This window comes from Oxyura jamaicensis, chromosome Z (assembly GCF_011077185.1).
Source record: "Oxyura jamaicensis isolate SHBP4307 breed ruddy duck chromosome Z, BPBGC_Ojam_1.0, whole genome shotgun sequence".
Taxonomy (NCBI): Eukaryota; Metazoa; Chordata; class Aves; order Anseriformes; family Anatidae; genus Oxyura; species Oxyura jamaicensis.
The window spans coordinates 63,453,292-63,475,394 of NC_048926.1; the positions used below are offsets into that span (position 1 = coordinate 63,453,292).

The window sequence follows — 22,103 nt, forward strand, 5'->3', positions numbered from 1 at the left end:
ATGCATCTTTTCAGTAATGCTATCCAATCTTCTCGGCTTCATTGCTATACAGTATTTGTTCAGATAAAGTCCAATGTCCAGGATGACTAATTGCAGATCTGTGCTCCAGATGGTTTGATTACAGGACGTGGTTAAAGTAACTTTTCAAAAATCTAGCCCAGCAGTACAGCATTTAAAAAAAAAAAAAAAAAAAAAAAAAGTCTTGCATTTCCAGGCCACCTGACAGTCATTACATTCTCAGACTTGCTGATGTTGATGCCTGTTCCATGTGCACCTGCTGTAGATGCAGTTAAGTTCTTGTGCCATGCCAGACAGTGTGATTAAAGTAGTAAATAAATTGTATGTCTACAAGATCAGCATTCAGTGTAGAAGACTTGACTTTATACATAGAATGTTTACTGTTAATTTTAGATTACTTTCTTGATGGAAGCAATCAGGAAAATATAAGCCATTTGCATTGCAAGTCTAATATAAACATTGTTCCGTGTTTTTCATGCCTGAATGAATTGCAGGTGTGTATGTGGATCTGGAATTTATGACAGTGTGGTGGATATTGTGAGGCAAATCAGTTATGCTGCTCTTACTAAACAAATAGTAATAAAAAACCTTGAGATAATCCTAAGGCTATATGTTTTCATCCATCTGCTTTTTTGCGCTTGCTATACTTCAGTTGGTGTTAGAACAGTGATGTCAAACAGATATTTGTGGGATTAAAAAATTCATGGTGCCAGATACAGAATAGAATATTTTTGATCCTTGGTGGTGGTGTGCTCACTGTTGATGGATATATATTGTGGTTTGGCTACCCCATGCATGTCTGTATTATTTGTACTTATTAAAGCTGGGACAAAAGTCAAATGGAATTTGGTTTGCAAACAAAATTGTGGATTCACTGATAATAGAGATAGGAGGAACTGATTTTGCTATAATGTTATGTCAAATGATGATGTAATGCCTTCTCAATATCGAGAGTCTCATCTTAACCTTGAAGACATGGTATACAACAGGAATATTGCTGCAAGAGTGTCATACTAAACTTTAAAAAAGTAATATGATGACTGTAAAACACTGTGTCCTTTGGCAGGTCTTCCTTTGCCATCAGCAAAAGTCGTCTAAAATAAATTGCATAGTATAGGCAGTAGGCAGAACTGTTAACTGAACGGGAATTTAGGACAAGTCTTCATTTTAGGTTTAAAACTAAAAAAAAAGAAAAAAAAAAAAAAGATTCCTCGTTTTGGAAGATCTTCTGGATAATCTTCAGCAAATCAGTTACAGAAGTGTTCAGAAAATACCTTGTGCAGATTTCACCAGAATTTAGAAGATAGTTTGGGGTCAGTTTCTCTACTAAGAACAGAGGGAACAGCTCCTTTTTAAAAAAATGAAGACATATCCATTCACCCTTTCAGATAACTGATCTTTGAGTTGTCTAGGAAAATAATCAGCTTGAACTAAAACAGAATTTTTTAGTGGTTGCTGTGATCTGAACACAAAAGCAGCCTATGCTATAGACGTTAAGTCAGGCTTTCCAGTCTGATTACACTTTCCAGTCTACTTACACTGGACTTTGAACGTGTTTGTTTTCTAAAGCCAGTATTTTCAAAAATTGTTCCCTGCATTTAAGATATTAACAGGATAATTTGATTCCTAGCCATATAATCTCATTTTCAGAACTTTGAATACGAAGCATAAAAATCCTTGGTTTATGTTTATTGCAGAAAATGAAGTTTCAAAACTCTTTTTCTTTAGGTGCAAGAGCATCTACCAGAGTGTATCTTAGGAGATTTGGGTAGATCCTTACAAGCTTAGCACAGCTGCTAGAGGTGCTATATCAAGGTAGTTAACATACACACTGTCCTGGCTTGGTGCTAAATATCTTTTGTAATAATTATTTTTCTGTATTAAAATAGTACATCTGGATTTGTTAGATTAAATGTAAAAGAACGTGGCTCTTTTTTTTAATCAGCAAAGAAATAATACTGGTTTCTTTGTTTACAAATTGTTATGACAATTAATAGTAAATAGCCAATGACATTTTAGTGCTGCTTTTTGGTGTTTGGTCATTGAAAAGAAGGAAAGGTAGGGAAAGGAAAGATATATCGCATTCAAAGAATGCTTCAAAAGTGCTTCTTCCTTTCTGAAAGTAATCTTATTACAAATCACTTTTGTAACATGTGACCTTTCATTCCATAATAAAATCTGAGTAGAAATTGTCACGTGCTTACGTAAAATTGTTTTGTGGTCCTCTAGGCATGTGTTAGTTTTTCCCAGCTAGCATTGCCTTACTTTTTGCCAGGAGTCTAGCTACCGGAGTTATGATTATGAATGTGGTGAGTGAAGAAAAAAGCTCATAATGATATATCCAACATGAAATAAATACATAAAGCCTTTTTATTTCTAACAGGCTACTGAGATTCCCCTTGGTTTTAAGAGAGGGACATCCATTGACAGTAGCGGGCACTAGGTAACATTCTGTGTGACTGTCACCTTACATTAAGGGTTGTGTATGATCCTATCTTGGCTAATAATGGATTTTGGCAGAAAAGGTACTGACTGGTAGGGGAATTGAATTGTAAAGCTTCTAAGTAACATGACCCCATTTCCCTATATTAGATTGCATTTGGCAGTCCCTGAGCATTATCAGTCAACCAGTTACTGTGCCTACTCCTTGATGATAAAGAGTAGCATTGGTAGTAACTTTTGAAATTTTCTTTCTCTTGGCTACTTTAATTTAACATATTTCACACTGAGGACTGAGGAGAATACAGCTAATTTCAGGAATACTGCAAGTGAATAGTTGAGTAGTCTGCGCATGGAATAATAAATGAATTAAATCAAGAAATTTACACTCCCTTTTCTCTCTGTGAAATCAAAATCTTGTTAATTGTGCTCTGGTAATTGTTAAAACTGAGTTGATGACATTACTTGGTAGAAGAAACATTTGTGTATCATTTGTATATTCTGTACATATATTCACAACTGTTTGACTCTACCTCACAAAAACTGGACTAGACATTTTGACCAGGTTTCCTAAATTAGAGTCTTAGGAAATGCTAAGGAAATGAATGTTAAAAGATTGTTGCAGGCTGATGTACAGTGTAATGTACTGGGGAGTTTCTCACTAGAGGGGCTTCTTAAGATTTGCTGCAGCTCCAGAGAGACTTGATCCTGCATGTGATACACTGCTTACCTCATGAGATAGAGCAGTACATGCAGAGTTCACACGTGCTCAGATAAGAGAATGGCCAGTGTGTCTATGAATTCCTGCTCTGTATGATCAGATGCATTATTTGGAGGTGAACAAAAGACTGCTGTGGTACAATTTGTCTACTGCCTCTGAGACCTGGAAGGAAGTGCCAGCAGGGGCCCTTGTTTTGTGCTAGTTCTGTGCTAGGACAAGAATTTTGGATCAAAGAAACCTGTAACAGTACACCCTGACTGGTGCAGCAAGAATAATGCTTTCTCTTCGGTAATGCCTGTAGCATACAGAGTAGACTACTTACCTGCCTCATATCCGTTTTCATTTCCCAGTGCTTTAGTCTAATAAGCCTGCCAGTTGCATGTTGCCTTAGGGGTCAGTTCTACCTCCCACGTTAGTTCTATTCTTTTGACCCATTTCTGTGATAATTTTAGAAGATTAAATGAGCTACTTTCACTGCCTGTTCTGTAGAATCTTACCTGTGGTTGAGTAATGTGCTGTTCATTAGGGAAAGGAAATATATTCCTTACTATGGTTATTCTAACACAGCGTGGGGATCAATCTTTCCTCCTATTTACATTCTGGGACCTTCACTAAGACTAACAAAATTAATGAGATGCTAAATGTGACTGACTGTAAGGGAGGAACTTACTTATGTTTGCTTTGAAATATTGACTTTCTTACACTTGAAGGTCATTTGAATGTCTTCTAAGAATTACTGAGATGTTTATTGATTTCAGGGTTTTATTGTTACGCCTGCTCCACGTCTTCTTTTTTTGCCTTCTGTTCTAATAACAGGTAGCAGACTATGTGTTTTCTAATGGGTAACAGCTCTTTCATAAATTCATTTACAAATATAGCATGCATACAGAGAGAGGCAAGAGTTCAGATACTGAGGGAGGTGAACACTAGATTATGGGTTTACCTTTATTTTGTTTGAAGTGCCCATTGCATTTTAACAGGAGGCAGTTGAGCTAGCTGGGGAAAAAGGAAAGTGTGCAGAGGGAGAGGGGCACGGTGGCGCTACCAGGTGGGGTGCTGAGGGTGCTCTTTTGGGACCTGTGTTGCCCCTGGCAGGTGCTACGTACACAGACCTTCCCTCATGGCATGTGCCCGGGTCTGCCAGCATGGCACCAGGCTGCGGAACGAGGCCAGGCCGCAGCACTCTGCATTGGGACTGGGCACTGCTCGCAGCCTCCTTACCGGTATGGTTCCTAATGGTGCAGAATTAGGAATCACACCAGTAAGACCAAGCAGGCAGGCAGGCAGGCTCAGGCTGCCTGGCACAGGGTCGTTTTTATATCCTCTATGGAAAAGCTAGAGCCAGAATAAGGGCAGTGCAAAGGGAAAACGAGTCACGGGGCAGCAAGTCAGCCTCGGTGCCTCTTAGGAGTTGGAAAGACTGCACTGTGCCACTCAGCTAGGTAAAATAATGCCTGCTGCTGCACTTCAGTGTTACCTTCTGATGAGAAGAGATAGCTGTTACCTGATGCTTGTCGGTGGTGGTGGCCAGTGGAGTAAGGCAGTTGTTATGTTGGCTGGTCCGTACACAGGGACATAAATTATCTGTGCAAACAAGGGCTTGAGGGCAGCCTGAAAACGTTTAAATGGCATCCCCTCCACCAAGTCAAAGTCAGCTTTAGGTGGGCAGGTGTATTTGCATTTAAAAGAAGCCATAAGTGGAGAAGCAATTAAATTACAGTATATTTTTTAAAAGGAGTCCTCTTTCTACATATCTGTATTGTGATTCCTCTTAGCCGTACTGCATGATTGAGATTTCATGTCTAGTCCCACGCTTTGCACAGAGGAAAGGCAAGGCAAATAATAAACATCTCTGTCTGATGAACAAAACTTATAATGCATCTGTGTGTGTGTTTGTGTGTTTGGATATATGCAATTTCAAATAAATAGAAGCATCATTATCATATTGTTTAAAGCAAAGCAGATTCTTCTCAGTCACCTACTGATTTAAACACTGTAACTGGTGCTCAGTTTATGCTGGCTGGCTGCCAAACGAAAGCAATTATGTGCAATAATAGCAAAATTAAGAGGTGAGTGTTGCCGTTTTACAACAGGACATGGCAAAAACCATTTCCTTCTGTCAGCTGTATCTTGATTGAACACACAGGCACACACGCACACACACACGTATGCACACAAATTTAAACACACATTCTTGTTCTTTTTCGTTCACTCTCTTTCCTGTGGGTTTTAACTTGAGGTCAGTGAAACCAGAAAAGAGGAAGAGTATAGACCACAGTGTTTGAAAGCGAATGAGAATAAAGCTCTTGCTTTGTGGGAAAGAAAAAAAGTAGAAAAAAAAAAAAAAAAAAAAAAAAAAGAACACAACGAAAAATCTCTCTCAGTTATTGTTCTGACTGTGATAATACTTTGGTTTTTTTTTTTCCCACTGCCAGGTGTCCTGGTGGTAAACGTTACATGGAGGAACAAGACTTATGTGGGAACGCTGCTGGACTGCACCAAGCATGACTGGGCCCCTCCCAGGTAGGCAACCATTCTGACTCTGTTTTTTCTCTGCTGTGTTTTCACCCTCAGTGTCTGCTCAGAGACTATATGGACATTAATAAAAAACAAATGGATATAATTGAAAACATACAGCCATGAAATGAGTAATTCTCTTTTCCACGCTTAAAAGTGGGGACATGAGGGTGGGCATTTTTATTTCCTTTTGTTTTATGTTTTTGAGTGTGAGGGGAAATACATGGGATTCAGACAAAGGGGAGATTACATTTCTTTTGATTTCAAAAAGCTTTCTCTTCAACTAATTAGTTGGTCTTGTTTTTACCATTTTTGTCTTTTTTTATCACATTCCCTTTGAGACTGTAACATTCTCATTTGAAAGGACATCCTTCCTTTAACGCAAATAAAGGTTTTGTTATGGGAAATGGTGTTGTTTTGGTATCTGTTCAGTTCACAGCTCCTGCTGATGACATCTGCTCTTGTTTATATATAGGTTCTGTGAATCTCCAACAAGTGACCTGGAAATGCGAGGAGGACGGGGCAGGGGGAAGAGGGCAAGGTCTGCTGCAGCTGCAGCCGTACCTGGAAATGATACGAGTTTTACCGAGTCCAGAGGACTTCAGAATAAGAATCGAGGTGGTGCTAATGGGAAGGGAAGGAGGGGCAGCCTTAACTCAAGTGGGCGCAGGACACCCCCAAACTGCGCTGTAGATGAAGTCAAAGCCAGCCCCTCATCCACAAACAAGAGAAAAAGTAAGCCTCCAATGGAGCTAGACTTGAACTCCAGTTCAGAGGACAATAAGTGTGGAAAACGTGTTCGTACTAACTCTAGAAGCACTCCCACCACCCCACAGGGGAAACCAGAGACTACTTTTTTGGACCAAGGCTGCTCTTCTCCAGTGCTGATTGACTGTCCTCACCCCAACTGCAACAAAAAGTACAAGCACATTAATGGACTACGATACCACCAGGCTCATGCACATTTAGACCCAGAAAACAAACTGGAGTTTGAGCCTGACAGCGAAGACAAAATTTCAGACTGTGAAGAAGCTTTGAGTAATGTGGCACTTGAATGCAGTGAGCCAAGCACAAATTTGCCAGGCTTTGATCCGCTAAAAGCACCGACATCTCCTTCCTCTATCACTACCCCAGGGACCCCCAAGGGAAAAAGGGAACTGACCAGCAATGGCCCCAGTTCAGTTATCAGTTCCAAAACTGGCAAGAATTCTGGCAAAAAGAAGGGTCTGAACAGTGAATTGAACAGCCTTCCAGTAATTTCTAATATGGCAGCCACACTGGATAATTGCTCTGTAGCAGATGGCAATTTGCAAACTGAAATGCCAAAACTGGAGGCTGAAGGGCTAATAGACAAGAAGAGTATGAGTGATAAAGGCAAGAAAGCTAATAATTGCAAAGTGGATAAAAACCTTTCCAAACTGAAAACAGCCAGGCCCATTGCCCCAGCGCCAGCACCGACTCCTCCCCAGTTAATAGCTATACCTACTACAGCCTTTACAACCAGCACTACAGGGACAATACCGGGACTGCCCTCTCTAACAACTACTGTTGTTCAGGCTACACCAAAGAGCCCTCCGCTAAAACCTATTCAACCAAAGCCCACAATTATGGGAGAGCCAAGCACTGTAAACCCAGCTCTCACATCACTCAAAGACAAAAAGAAAAAGGAGAAGCGAAAGCTAAAGGACAAAGAAAGCAAAGAGACTGGAAGCCCTAAGATGGATTCTAAGCTGGGAAAGCTAGAGGATTCAAAAGGGTCTGGGAAAGATTTATCTGGACATTTTTTAAAGGACCATCTCAACAAGAATGAAGTGTTAGCTAATGGACTTTCCGAGTCTCAAGAGAGCAGGATGGCAAGTATTAAGGCTGAAGCTGATAAGGTTTACACGTTCACAGACAATGCTCCCAGCCCTTCTATAGGGAGTGCCTCCAGGATGGAATGCAGCACTTTGGTGAATGGACAATCTTCGATGGCGCCACTGCATGTGTTGACACAAAATGGTGCAGATAGCGCTGCCGCTAAAACCAACAGCCCTGCTTACTCGGATATCTCTGATGCAGCTGATGACGGTGGCTCCGACAGCCGGTCAGAGGGCATGAGGTCAAAGGCCAGCTCTCCTTCGGATATTATTTCTAATAAGGACGGTGTTGTAAAAGGACATTCTTCAACCACAGCACAATCGGCTCAAGCGAAAGAGTCCCATTCTCCCTATTACCATGGCTACGATCCATATTATTCTCCAAGTTACATGCACTCTGGACAGGTCAGCACCCCAGCAGCTGGGAACAGCAGCACCCCACAGGGACTGAAGATCAAAAAAGAGGCTGAGGAAGAGGCTGAAAAGAAAGAGAAGGCAGAACTGTCAGATGCCAAGAAAAATGAAAGCAGTTCCTCTAATTTGCAGCCACAACATCAGTCAGTAATAACGCAAAGACACCCTGCACTTGCTCAGTCACTTTATTATGGACAGTATGCCTATGGGCTCTATATGGACCAAAAGTCCTTAATGGCCTCTAATCCCGCTTACAGACAGCAGTATGAAAAATACTATGAGGACCAGCGACTAGCAGAACAGAAAATGGCACAAACTGGGAGGGACTGTGAAAGGAAGAATGAACCCCCGTTGAAGGAAATTGGAAAGGACGATAACAAGCAGAAAAATGTTCCATCTGCTACTATTTCAAAGGCTCCTTCAACTCCAGAGTCGAGCAAAAATAACAGTAAAATAGGGTCTTCGGTCCCTAACAAAGCTGAGGAGACGAGCAAATCACAGATCCTTTCCAATCACCAGCAGCAGCTTCAGTCTGACAGTTTCAAAGCCAAACAAATGGAAAACCATCAGCTCATAAAGGAGGCTGTGGAGATGAAATCTGTTATGGACTCCATGAAGCAAACAGGAGTGGATCCAACCACGAGATTTAAACAGGTGAGATCACAGGAAATGGAACAAGAGTGTCTTGATTTATCCTTCAATCATGTGAGATTTTGTATCTGATTCAGCTATGTTCTTCTGCCTTTGCAGTCAAACAGGCTTTGCCATCCTTTTTTTCTTTCTGGTTAGTAATGTAGTCTGTGAATAGATCAACAGACATTTCAGTTGAGCTGTTTGAAAAGAAAAAAAAATCTAGCAAGGTGGTGACAGAACCCAGGCTTAAGACCCGAATAGACTATTTTAAATTACATGCATGAATAAAGTAGAATTAGATTTCTCTTTTAGATGTAAATTCTAAGCAATTTGCTTAGTTCAGAAATGAGAAATTTCAAGCAACATAAGCAGCTTTCATTGTGAGAGGACTTAAAGTAGATTTGAAACATGGTTTGAAGTGTTTCTTTTTTTTGTTAAATGACAGTTGGCATTTACAAAGATGGGTGAGCTGGTTCTTTGAAGAGTTGGCTTGAAGCTCAGCTCTTTATCTTAACCCAAGGTGACCTTTTTGAAACAGTTAAGTTCCCCTTCTGTCCTCAACCAACCTCCAGCCCCTACAGACCTACACAATGGATGAAATCATCTCTCCATTGAAGTCAGTGATAGTTTTGCCATTTACTTCAGTGGAACCAGAATTTCATCCAGTGGCTCATGCTGACCTTCCTAGATGTCAGATTTCCTTCATTCCAGGCAATGTTAGTGCCTCTGTGCTCTGAACTGGAGCCTCGATGCTTAATGCTTTCATGTTCTGGTGTACGGTACATCCCAGACTTCACCCTAACAGTCTGCCTTTGAAGATGCAGTGGGGTCAGGTGAATGGGAGTTAGGAAGCTCTAAAGGAAGTGGGATGGTACAGACCTGAGTAGGAGAAGATTTCTGCTGATTGAAATGATTTTTTGAACCAGACAGTCCAAGTGTCTAGTTCTTGTTTCAGTTGCATGTGCCATGAGTGTGTATCTGTTGGAGATGGTATTTGCAATCAGCTCTTGCATATCTTGCATTAAAAAAAAAAAAAAAAAAAAAAAAAAGCCAATCTTCCTGTTATTGTTCAATACTCGTTTGATGTAGTCTGGTAAAGAACTCATCTATTTAATTCTGTAACATGTTTATAAACTGCTCTGTGTAATGTATTAAGCAAAAATGTATGTGATATCCTGTACGTGTTCCCTAAACCTTGTGGTCTTGATCCTGTAAATACTTCACTTGTGTAGTTTTACGAACTTAAAATAAGACTGTCAGATGAGGAAGTCTGCCTAAATGTTTGACTTCCACTGATACGTGAATGTTTGTAATGTCAGAGACAGCACAAGCATCTTTCCAGCTAGATACATTTTTCAGGTTCATTGTTCCAGGTAATCTAAGAGCTCTGGCATATCATTAGGCAGCTTTAATTTTGTGGTTCACAGATATTTTTTGCTCTCTAGTGGGAAAATATCTCTGTGGGCTTTAATTAAAATGTTTTATGAACAGTGTGGTCTCAGAACTTCGATACAATGCATATGTATTTCATGATTAAACTAGTTAAAGGCATGAAGAAGGATAGAAGATGAAGCAATTGAATTAAATTTTGATAATAGCCTTTTGCTCTTTCCTGGGAATGTTGGTTTGACTTTGAGCTCAAGGCACTCTGTAGCAAACCTCTCCTCTATGTAATACAGTTATGTTATTAAAACAGCTATTAAAAGTACATTAACTGAAATATGAGAATATCAATAATAATTTTATTTCAGTATATAAGTTCAGAAAAAAAAATGTTTTCTCCTCCATATTAGGATCCAGATTCACGAACATGGCATCATTATGTTTATCAGCCCAAATACCTTGATCAGCAAAAATCAGAAGAACTTGATCGTGAGAAAAAGTTAAAAGAAGACAGCCCTAGAAAAACACCTAACAAGGAAAGTTCCCTGCCTAACCTTCCTGTCTCGTTAGCAAGCATTAAAGAGGAGCCTAAAGAGGTCAAGCGTTCTGATTCTCAATCAGTGGATGAGAGCAAGATAAAAAACGATGATCGAAAGACTCCTGTAAATTGGAAGGACTCTCGGGGTGCTAGAGTAGCGGTTTCCTCACCAATGAGTCAGCATCAGTCATATATCCAGTACTTGCATGCTTATCCTTATCCACAGATGTACGATCCCAACCATCCAGCCTATCGTGCAGTCTCTCCTGTCCTAATGCACAGCTATCCTGGTATGTATTCTGAAATTTGCCTTGTACGCTAGTTAAGATTTACATGCTCAAAGTGCAGTAAAGCTTGCATTTTGCTATTTCTATTAGTAGCTTGAGTAAATTAGAAGCTTTGTGGGTGACATGTGTATTGCTTCTGCTTCCACTAGGTAAAGTTCTGTAGATGGAACTGATTTAATACAAGATGTTCCTGTTATGAACTGTCACCATTTCCAGCCAGAGTTTCTCCAACCCCTGACAGTCTGCTATTGCTGTTAGACTGACAGATAGTTTATTGCCTATAAAAATATTCTAAGCACTTACTGTCAGAACCATTATAGTTACTATTCCTTTCACTTAAAGAGGACCCATAAATGTCTGAAATGGCTATCAGCTCAACCCTCTTTATAGCCTCCATTCATCAGTGTAAAGTAGGTTAAAAAAAAAAAAAAGAAAAAAGAAGCAAAGATACTATTTGATAGTCACATGATTCATTTTTGATGTTACCCCCTGTCCTGGTATCCCCTCCTCCTACCTCAATATATCCAAAATACGAAAACAGTAACTTGATGTGGTATTTATTGTTCACCTGCAGGGGCCTATCTCTCTCCAGGATTTCATTACCCAGTTTACGGGAAGATGTCAGGGAGAGAAGAGGCGGAGAAAGTCAATACCAGCCCGAGCATCAACACGAAATCAACCACTGAGTCCAAAGCACTGGATTTGCTCCAGCAGCATGCCAACCAGTATCGCAGCAAGTCCCCTGTTGTAAGGCTTCATCTGTTGTTACCAAGGAGCAGTACTTTTGGGGAGGGGTAAAGAACATAATTTTAAGAAGCACACAGTCGAACATCAGGCTTTGAATGCATGATGCTTCTTTACAGTATTGCTTAAAATAAAACCAATTTAAAGTCACAACGCTTCTGTGGCAAATTGGAAGTGACGCATATAACAGGGTTCTGTGCTCAGGGTCTTTCTGACTTAAATGAATGGACTCATATAGAAACCAAGATTCAGAGGTACCTCCTGGTGCACGGTTTATTGCAGTTAATAATTATTTCCTGTTCAGAAACAGATAATGAAATGAGAAGCCGGGCTGTGCAATCTCATAATATCACTTCACTGTATTTACCATGAAGCTGTATCTGCCAAATAGCTCATTACAAGCTCCCATTTCTGAAGATTTCCATGTTAGCACAAACACTGCTATGTCACTTTCAGAGAAATTGGTGCTGGTTTTAACTGTGAGCAAATCACTGACTGATTCTATTTTTGAAAGCTCTTTCTAGCTATTCAGACAGCCTTGATCCCCTGAGTGCTTTAAAGAGGGCTGAGGATTCATTTACATCAGCTCTCAGCAGCTTAAATAGGTTGTTCAGGCATTGGCAAGTCAGCCAAGCATAAGGGTGCCCAAAACTAGAGGTCAGCATGGTGGAAGTCTTCATGCTGCAGTGTGTTGCTTCAAAATTTCTGCTCATAGAAAGTCTTCCATTAGTCAGAGACACAAGCTTTAGATTAGAATCAAATGCAAATAATCTGTTATATAAACTTCATCAGAAAAAAAAAAAAGCTTCATCATTTCAATGTCATTGCCACATAATATTGGCGAGTGTGTTTTTGTTGAAATTTTCTCATTTTTAAATAAAAAATCTTATATCAGTTTGCTTTCACCTTTTATTGCCAGCCCGTGGAAAAATCAGCAGCTGAGCGTGAACGGGAAGCGGAAAGGGAAAGAGACCGTCATTCTCCTTTTAGCCAGCGACATCTCCATACACACCATCACACACATGTTGGAATGGGTTACCCACTTATACCTGGACAGTATGACCCATTTCAAGGTGAGCAGAAGGTTTCCAGTGATGGCATTAGCTCGCCGTGTAAAGTTGTTACCTGGACATTGCAAGTCATACCTACATGAAGCATTTTGAATCCCCTTGTTAAATCAGAAATTCTTTACCTTTAGGAAGAAGGTTTTGAAAATCTCAGTGAGGACTAATGACAAATAGATAACTTTATGCCTAAGAAATACTAGGTTTTGTTAGCAAAGCTGGGTTTTAGAACATTATTGAAGATGTACCAGTTAGGCTGACATTCACATGAATGTTTTGATTCCTACTGCAAACTGACATTAACTGGCTGAAAGGCAGTGAAAAACAAACCAAACAACCTTCTTTTTGTATAATTAGAATTGTGTAAGCAATGGAAGAAATATAGCAGAGACAAAAGTGTTTTATAATGAGCATATTTTATGTACAAGGCACTGGAGTCACAAGGGTTTGTGCTTGTTATAATTTGAGTGTCTAAAAGAGAACTCTTTGTATTTTGGCAAATGCAGTGCACAAAGTTGCAGTCAGGGAAAAGCAGCAAGTAAGACAGGATTCATTCTCCCTAGGTTTTATACCAGTCTTTGACAGTTTTTCACTAAGCCTGGATTCTAGCTAAATTAAAAGGAGGTTTCCTCCCATGTAGCAAAGTACATGCTATCACAATTGCTAGCTAAAATGGCATTAATTCATTATGTTCACGTGGTGCCTCAGCAGCTATTTTTCCTCTGTAAAAGTCTTGAAATTTCTCAGTTTGATTCAGTGATTCCATATGTGTATGGGATGCATTATGCTTGTTCAGTAGGAAAACTGTAAAAATGATAAGTTATTATGAAAGTATTGTATTCTGAGCAGCTGGCATGTCGTTTCTGTAATTCACTGTGACTTTTGATTCTTGTTGTTTCCTGGTACCTATTACTTCTGCTGAGCTTCCTATTCAGGAATTCATACAAACCATTTAGCAGCATGCAGTGCAGTACTTGGAAAGGAATACAATCAATAGGAATGCTGTATTTTCTTGTAAAATATCTATCAAAGACAATTCAGTGTACTATAAGAAGGCATGTTGATCATACTGGGGAGATTTCCTTAATACTCTTGCCCAAAACATTTGCCATTTGTGTAGTGTTAAACACAGACACACACACACGCTCAAAATTTTAGGATGGTGTTTTTTTGTTTATCTGTTTGCCTTGGAGATGCTTCCTACCATTTCTCACAAAAATGCATTAAATCCAGAAGTACATCAACATTCCTTCTTTCTTCTTCCCTCAGGATTGACCTCTGCTGCCCTTGTTGCCACTCAGCAGGTGGCTGCGCAGGCATCTGCAACTGGTATGTTTCCTGCACAAAGAAGGTAAATAGCCAGTAAATCTTAAGTTACTTTTTTTTTTTTTTTTTTTTTTTTTTTAAACATAGAGAGGAGAAAGCAAATAATACAGCCTCTGATGGTCTAAAGTTCCTTGTGTGACAGTTTTTAAGGAGGGGGAAGGACTTGACTGGGACTTCGGGATAATCATAGTTTTATTCTCTTTAAAGTGACATTTTGTCATGTTGCGTCTTTTAATTGTAACATAGATCATGAACAGGGAGCAAGTAGTCTGCCTTCTGAGATTTTCCGTAGACTATAAGTGTTGGTATTATTAAGATAAAGTAAGTGATTGTGAAATTGTAAGTTGTTTTTTCGTTTGTTTGTTGTATGTTTTAAAGAGGCTTAAACTTAGTATTCAATCAGATCCATTGTATTAGATCCAGAAAAACCTAAGAGTTTATCTAATCTGCAAGTCTGCCTGGTTTGCTGATTTTACTGTCAGAGAGCTTTGCTTGAGAATCCATTAGAGGTTACCTCATTTTAAAGTTATATACCAGTATTGTACTCTTGCCTCTCAGGTATTTACTAGGTTTTCTGTAGAAGGTACTTTGCAACTGTTATCCTTATCCTTGAAGAGGAAAGAGACTCTTGTGTATAATAATGATCCCTTTTCAACTGAAAATCCCAAAGCACCCTTAACAGTAGGGTCTTTCTCATCAGTGCCATCTTAAGTCTCAGAGTTTGATGTATTAGGTAGTACTATAAAGTTCTGTGGTTATGGATGTCTTTCTGAAAGCTGACTTTCTTTCAAGCTGACTTGAAAACAAGTGTCCATGTAAGGTTCTCACCTGGAATTACTTGAATGAGAAGGGTTTCTACTTCTGAGAGAGTTGATGCATGCTAGGGTTTCAGAGCCCAGGAGATCGATCTTGGCACGTTACTCGCAAATATGTTGTTCCTGGCAGGGGAGGGAAGAGGACGTGGCTTAGATGTCTTTCCTGCTTGGGTTTGAGAGCGCTGTGCACGTTTCATTTCACAGTGTTTGTCCGAGGTGCAGAAAACATTAGGAAAAGAGGACACTGCATACTAAAACATTCTTCTTTCTCTTTTCAGAGAATGATGAGTTTGGAGATGTACATTGTCATGTGACTGGATCACATGAGGAAGCGCTTTATTACAGACATCAGTTCCATGGTGTTAATTTGAAATGCCTTAATGGCAGGCAAAAACCAGTCATTTCATTTTTGTAAATTGCAGATTTTATCACAGAGTAACAAATGTTGCTGTAATTAGACTTCTGTTTTTATATATATATATGCGTATATATATATACATATATATATAAAAATATATATATATTCTTTACTTTTTTTGTATCAATAACCAGGCTCACACACAGGGTCTGCTGCTAAGTTGCAAACCACATAGTAAAAGGAGAAATGTATTTGTCATGTTTAGAAAGTGTTAACCGCAAAAGGTTGTTTGTTTCTTTTCTCTTCTTTCTTTTCTCTTTTTCTTTTTCTTTCAAATTGTAAATAAATAATGTTATGTATCAGTGTGCCTGAACCTTGCGTACCCTTCTGATATTTCCCACAAGCTCTCAGAGAGGCTAACTGTGATGACACTTTGGTACAATGTAGATGTCTATTTGGTGGCTCCTATTAAGATGCATCAGTGTAAAATGTTACTGTATTCACTGTTTCATTGTAATTGTGTATTGTGAAAAATATACCTTTGGAAGGCATGGGGATCTTAGTACCACAAAAACTGTGTTGTACATAATGTAAAATTTTTAAATGGAAAATAATGAGCATCTGTGAATAATGAAATGTCTTTTTTGATAATCTTGAATGGCAGATAACCAATAGCCTGCATAACAGAAGACATCTGTGATTGTTCTATTACTTGAATAGTCCTGCAGTCTTTTTTTTAATGTTTACAATTATCCAGTTTTAGAAGAGAGACTTTAATGCCATTGCCTGGTTACTTGTTTTATGCTGTAATCTAGTTTATTTTATGTAAAATGTATATTGAATGCTTTCATTTTTATACCTGCCTTAAATAATTTGGCAATCAGAATAAAGAAAAAAAGTTGTTTTTGTACTTTCTTGGTGTCTATGGGCCACTTTGAAAGATGTGTTGTAGGTGTAGATAGCAGAGCCCGAAGCTGCCGCTCCACTGCTGGTTTGTGTCTCAGAAGTGCTCCCTGGGGCTCAGTTACCAGTGTGCCCCCGCAGCGATCCTCTGCCTGCCCTGTCGGGCCCGCAGTGTTGTCATCTCCCAGGGGCTATGCGGGACCCGAGCCAGGTGATAGCACTGGACCTCTTTCTGTTGACCCCAGTAGGCTTGGAAAAGGCCCATAGTAGCCTTGGGTGATATTGGAGGTACTCCAAAAGGCATTAGAGATTTGCCTTTTTTAGCACAGCTCAGTGTACTATAAATTACAGGTGATTTTTTTGTTGTTGTTATAACTGTATTGCACCCCCCAAAATGAATAGCTGCACAAAAACTGAGGACATGTAGAATAAAAGAAAAAGGCCATTGCTGTGCTTAACCATTGGTACTTGTATTACCACAAAATAAATATTTTTTGTGGCTATACCACCTGGTTTGTTTAATTGCACTAAACACAGTACACAGTAATATGAAAACACTAATTATGACTTGAAAAAAAGTCAGATTTACTGGTCAGGTTTTTGAGGCTTTAACTTCTATCCTTTCCTGCGTATCCCAGTTATATTAGTCAAAACTGTTTTTTAAAGTTTTACTGTTTTGTTTTTTTTTGGCAGGGTGAATTACTAGAAGTTAGAGCTTGTTTATAACGTCGGTTTCATTTCTCCTGCCTTGTGAATACTTAATGCAGAAGGATAAATTAAAGATTCCCAGAAGACAAGCACACTTGGACTTTTTATACTACTATGATGAATCTGCCATTCATATTGGTATAATTGTTTTATTTTTATAGGCATAAAATAAGTTCCCATAGTGACTAGTAATAAGGTTTATTGATTTTTACTACACATTATTCATCTGTGGCTTACTCTTATCATCTTGTTCTGAACACGTTCAGAAGGTTCACAGTGGTGACATACTACAAATTAGCTTCATCAAAAATGGGAAGGAAGAGGTTTTTTTTTTTTTTTTTTTTTTTTTTTGTGGATGGGGATATTGTGAATGCAGAACTCCTGAAAAATAAGTGCCTTATTACTTCTATATTAAAAGCTTAGATGGTTTTTGTATTGAAATGTACCATTGATTTCTTTTCAGTCTAGACCATTAATGCTTCTACAGCAAAACAGATCTTATAAATTCACACTATTGGTGATTTTGATTTAGTGTGGTTTAATATAGTGTTGTAAGTACCTGGAATGAATTACTCTGATTGATACGGGGTAAGCAGCAGTTAAAATTATAATTAATGTTATAACTTTATTATATCCTTGGAATTTGCAAGAGAGGCTAACAGGCATTGCCATTTATTGTCTTCCTCCACTTTGGTTATTCTTTTCCCTCTATCTTCATAACTTTCCTTTTAATTTAGCACTTGCCATGCTGACCTCCTTAAAGGTTGTGCAGCTGGCTCAGTAACTCCCCAAAGCCAAAAGATATCCATCTACATGCCCAAGTCTGACGTACAGCTGCTGTAATCATTTCATCCTTCTGTATCCAAAGGATGAGCAAACTGAAGCAGCAGTATGAGGAAGACAAATTTTAAACCTGGGAACTTATGACCACAGAAGCTGGTCACTGGAAGGGGGCAGCTGAAGCAGCATAGTACAGATGTATCTGTGCTGTTGTTTTCCACAGGCAGGGCTTGTGCTCCTTGTGACCTCCAGCTAACACCGTTACCACTCTGCTCTGCTAGCAGCTGCAGTCAGTGACCCTGTTCTATCTTTCATTTGGGTGTTTCCAGCTGTCTCGTAGAGGTGAACAAGGGCTTTAGTATTACAGTGACTTCTGTGAGTTTCTAACCTGTCCATGGCATGCAGCTAGAGGAATGAAAGGTCTGTCAGTGGCAGCCCATCACACCAACCCAAAACCCCAGCCAGGGAGTTATTGCCTGTGGTGCTTGCACTGGGAAGAAAACAGATGTGAATGGAGAGGGTGTGGCTGGTTGGTTGGTTTGTTTGTTTGATTGATTAATCTTGCTGGTGTAGATGCTCAAGTAGGACAGGGGTCTAACTGACTGAGTTGGATGACTAGCAGGGCTAGACTGGAACTATTGAAAGTGGGGCGCAGGAGAAACATTTTTCCAGTTTCTTATTTTTAGATTCCTGGTCACTTTAGTGAACACCTAAGAACTCATAGAGCTAATTCTGTGCCATCTCATTCCCTCCCTTGCTTTTGAAGGGTGTGTTGGTTGGATGTAATCATTGGGTCATTAAGTCTCTGACAATTGCTGGCAGTGCATGTGCTTTCAGAGGATGTAAGATGAGAGAAACCACTAATGCATCCTAAAGTACACCAGGTATCACTGATAGCATGAAAAACGGCATAAACAACACCATGGTGCCCTTCTGCAACTCTCCACCCCATCTGTTTTCAGGGAAGGAGTGGGAGAGTTGTGCAAGGAATCTAGTCCTTATTTCCTTCTGGCATCATGGTCTTGCCATTCTTATCACAACTGACAGATGTAGCGTCCTCATCCTGCAGGAAAATCTCATTCTACTACTTGCTTGCCATACTCTCTTGCTCCTCTTTCTCTGCACATCTCTCTCCTTCTCTCCCCTTCACCTTACTTGGCCACTTAATAAGCTCTCTAGCTTACTTCCATTTGATATCATCAAAACTTACTTGTTCTATCTGTACAGCTAAAATCCTTCTGCGTACATTTATGATCTCAGCTCTTGATTAGTTTCTGATCTTTTATCATGTTCCCTTCTTTGACCTGTGTTTTTTTTTTCTGTCTTATGCTGTGTTAATGTATCCTTGTCTCTCTTCAGCATAAAGTGTTTGGGACACAAAACATGTCTCACTTCAAATTCCCACAGCGTAGGTCATATTTATAGTTCTTCCTGAGTAATAGCAATGGATGCTTCTAACATCATGTAGATGATAGTGCAAGATGTCATGAGTAGTTAGTGCAGACCGTTACTAACAAGGAGCTTAAGATAACTGACAAAAGACTTTATGGTTTTGAGAGCTATGTTGAAACCATTACTGCCTCGAAAACTGGGAATGGTATCAAGCCTATATAGGAAGTCTAAAGCTGTACTTCCTTGAATCAGAGAGAACTGGAGATATATAGTCATTACTTAATGAGCCAGCTTTGCTCTGCTTTAGAAAAATAGATGTTTTCTTCATTTGTTTCAGTCTTAACCTTTACCTAGCTTTCTGTATTAAATACTCTACAGCATTACCATGAACTACAGTTTTCCTTGATGTAGGTCTTGATTTGTACTGTTTTCATTATGCTCTTTATTCCTTTCTTTAGAGCACGAGCTTTAAAGGATACTCGCTTTTTTACAGAAAGTGGAAAACGAAGTCTAATAACTTGTAAGTGCATTTCAGCTCATATTCAGGATGTCTTTACCTACCCAGTGGACATTATGCTTTACCAGAGAGCATGGAAAGTCCTTTCTGGCATATCCACTGTTTACTAGCTGAAGCTGTTTCATTTTGAGGAATGGGAACGCTTTTCAAAGACACTATTTTTTTCACTTTTTTAACCATTGCTGTAAGGAATTTTAATGCCTGTAGAATACCATTTAAATCCTTATGGTGTCTGTTAGTAATTTTAAGCAGCACATGCTAAATAGCGCTCTCAACCTGAAACTTCTTGTCTAGGCTGATAAATTAACAAACTTAGGATTTTGCAAAGGTAATTATTACTTGCTGCCTGACAATGTTTATCAAGCAGAAAACTTGTTATTCTCCACCATAATACAGAAAAATGCTCTGGGGACTTCGAAAGTATATGTTGTTATAGACAAATGAACTGCTATAAAACGAAGCCAGTACCTGTAGTAATGTTGCGGTAGCTTTGTAGTACTTTCAGTAGCTTTGTGAAGTAATTTGGGGTGGTATAATGGTGTATGTTAGTTACATGATTTCTGTTTGAGTTTGCTGATGGTAGAACAGTGCTCATTTATAGCTTTCAGCATAATACTTCAGGATTTCTTTATGAAACTGAATGGTACAGCAGTGCCTGATGGAAAAAATAAAAATAAAAAATCAGGAAGCAAAGACTCTCTGAAAGCTCGTTTAAACCCTAAACACAAGAGACTAATTTTAAGGTATACATCTTGACAGGTAGAATAAATGGTTGCAGTTCTTGGCAGAGGAGGTTGTGATGAGACCAGGATGGCCCCAGGGGAACCGCTGCTGCTGGCCATACCCTGGCAATGGTGAACAAGGACATGTAGTTTGTTGGACTTGGTTTGGGGCTGTTTCTAATAGAAGGATATGCAGGAAATGTGCTTCAGTCAGACCCTTGTTAATATTTTCTTAATTAGTCAAAAGAAAGTTGAAAGAGGAATTTTGCATGTGTGTTTCAAGTCAGACTCTTACAGAACAGTGGAAATGACATGGGATAAAAAGCCCCAGAGTTTTCTGATTGAAGAACTTCTTAAGTAGTTAACAGGCTGCCATGAAAAAGAAAAAAAAAAAAAAAAAAAAAAAAGTTCCTCTTTTTCTTTGCATTTCTTCCTGTTTTCTCGGTTATATAAACGAGTCCACAAGACACTAGAAAAAACTTGAAGGGAGAGGGGAAAATTTTCCTCTCCATATCCATCACAGGTGACTGAAAGGGATAAGCTTTGCAGTTAGCATTAACAGGAGCTGGCCTTTAATATGTGTGCTCAAATTGTGTAGCTTCCTTGTCAGAACCAGTTTCTCCTTGATAAGTCTCTATTCAGTGCTGCTGGTCACTTGAAAAACCTGACTCTACCTTTTTCCTTTGGGTCTCTGTGTTCCCCAGGAGACAGTGGGAAGAACCAGATCAAGGGCTAGATGGACTGCAGGAAGAGCTGACGGTTCTGCTACTCCATTGCTTATGCATGCCAGAGCAAGGCTTTTTTAATGGCCTTTTCTTCGCACCTTTCCCCACCTCCATCTCCACATCAGTTTAAGTGCTTGCAGAGATGAGCCTGATGAAACCACCGATTTTTAAGCAGAGCTCCATACAGAAAAGGTCATTGAAATGTCAATGATACAATATGTCTCCCCATGCCATGCTTTGAAATGTAGCAATTTAGTACCAGGCTTTGCCTCAAGTGTCTGCTGAGCCCTTTCATGATCATTCTGCTTTCAAATAATTTGGCTTCCTTTAACAGAGAATTTGCCAAATGCTCACCCTCTGTAGCTGTCCTGTGATTCCATTGAATTCAAATGGCCAGTTTCCATTTTACATACTGTGGTGGTTTAATACCAATGGACAGCTCAGTACCAACACATCACTCTCTTACTCCCCCTTCTCAGAAAGGGTGTTGGAGGAAATTTGATGAAAAAAGGTTCGTAGGTTGAGATAAGGACAGGAAGATCATTCCCAAGTTACCATGATGGGCAAAACAGACTCAGCATAAGGAAGATTAATATAATTTATCGCCAACTAATAACAGACTAGTGCAAGGAGGACTAAAACTAAAAAAAACCTTCCCCTGATTTACCCTCTTCCATCTCCTCCCCCCAAGCAGTACAGGGGAACAGGTAGTAGGGGCTGCAGTCAGTCCGTGATGCTTCGTCTCCACTGCCCCTTCATCTCTGCCCCTGCTCCCCGTAGGGTCCCTCCCACGGGATGCTGTCCTTCTCGAACTGAGCCTGCAGGGGCTGCCCACAGGCAGCAGCTCTTCAACAAGTGCTCCCCCATGGCTCTGTATCACGGGGTCCATCCATCCCCCAGGAGCAAACTGCTCCAGCACAGGTCACTCACGGGTGGGCAGCAGCTCCCCCCAGGCCCCTGCTCCTGCGTGGGCTCCTCTCCACAGGCTGAAACCTCCTCCAGGCCACATGCACCTGCTCCACAGGGGGCTCCTCCACGGGCTGCAGCATGGAGATTTGCTCCATGTGGGACCCATGGGCTGCAGGGGGACAGCCTGCTCCAGCAGGGGCCTCTCCACAGGCTGCAGGGGAACTGCTGCTGTGTGCCTGCAGCACCTCCTGCCCTGACCATAGGGTCTGCAGGACTGGTTCTCCCCGCTCTGTCTCATCTACTGTTCCCCAGCAGATTTTTTGTTTCCCCT

At 39.9% G+C, this 22,103-nt stretch overlaps 1 protein-coding gene across 4 annotated transcripts in view; it reads left to right on the forward strand.

Annotated features, from left to right (window-relative positions):
* Window positions 1–19,314, forward strand: part of ZNF608 (zinc finger protein 608) — an 85,643-nt gene extending 66,329 nt beyond the window's left edge. For 2 of the 4 annotated variants that reach the window (XM_035309837.1, XM_035309836.1), the window contains exons 4-10: window positions 5,614–5,701; window positions 6,171–8,622; window positions 10,395–10,812; window positions 11,384–11,556; window positions 12,473–12,626; window positions 13,887–13,968; window positions 16,713–19,314. In XM_035309837.1, the coding sequence (XP_035165728.1) occupies window positions 5,614–5,701; window positions 6,171–8,622; window positions 10,395–10,812; window positions 11,384–11,556; window positions 12,473–12,626; window positions 13,887–13,968; window positions 16,713–16,725 (3,380 nt within the window). In that variant the 3' untranslated portion in view covers window positions 16,726–19,314. Of the gene's footprint in view, window positions 1–5,613; window positions 5,702–6,170; window positions 8,623–10,394; window positions 10,813–11,383; window positions 11,557–12,472; window positions 12,627–13,886; window positions 13,973–15,036; window positions 16,027–16,712 lie in introns of those variants that run through there. The other 2 variants (XM_035309838.1, XM_035309839.1) reach the window with 2 other exon arrangements.
* The last annotated feature ends 2,789 nt before the right edge of the window (window positions 19,315–22,103 follow it).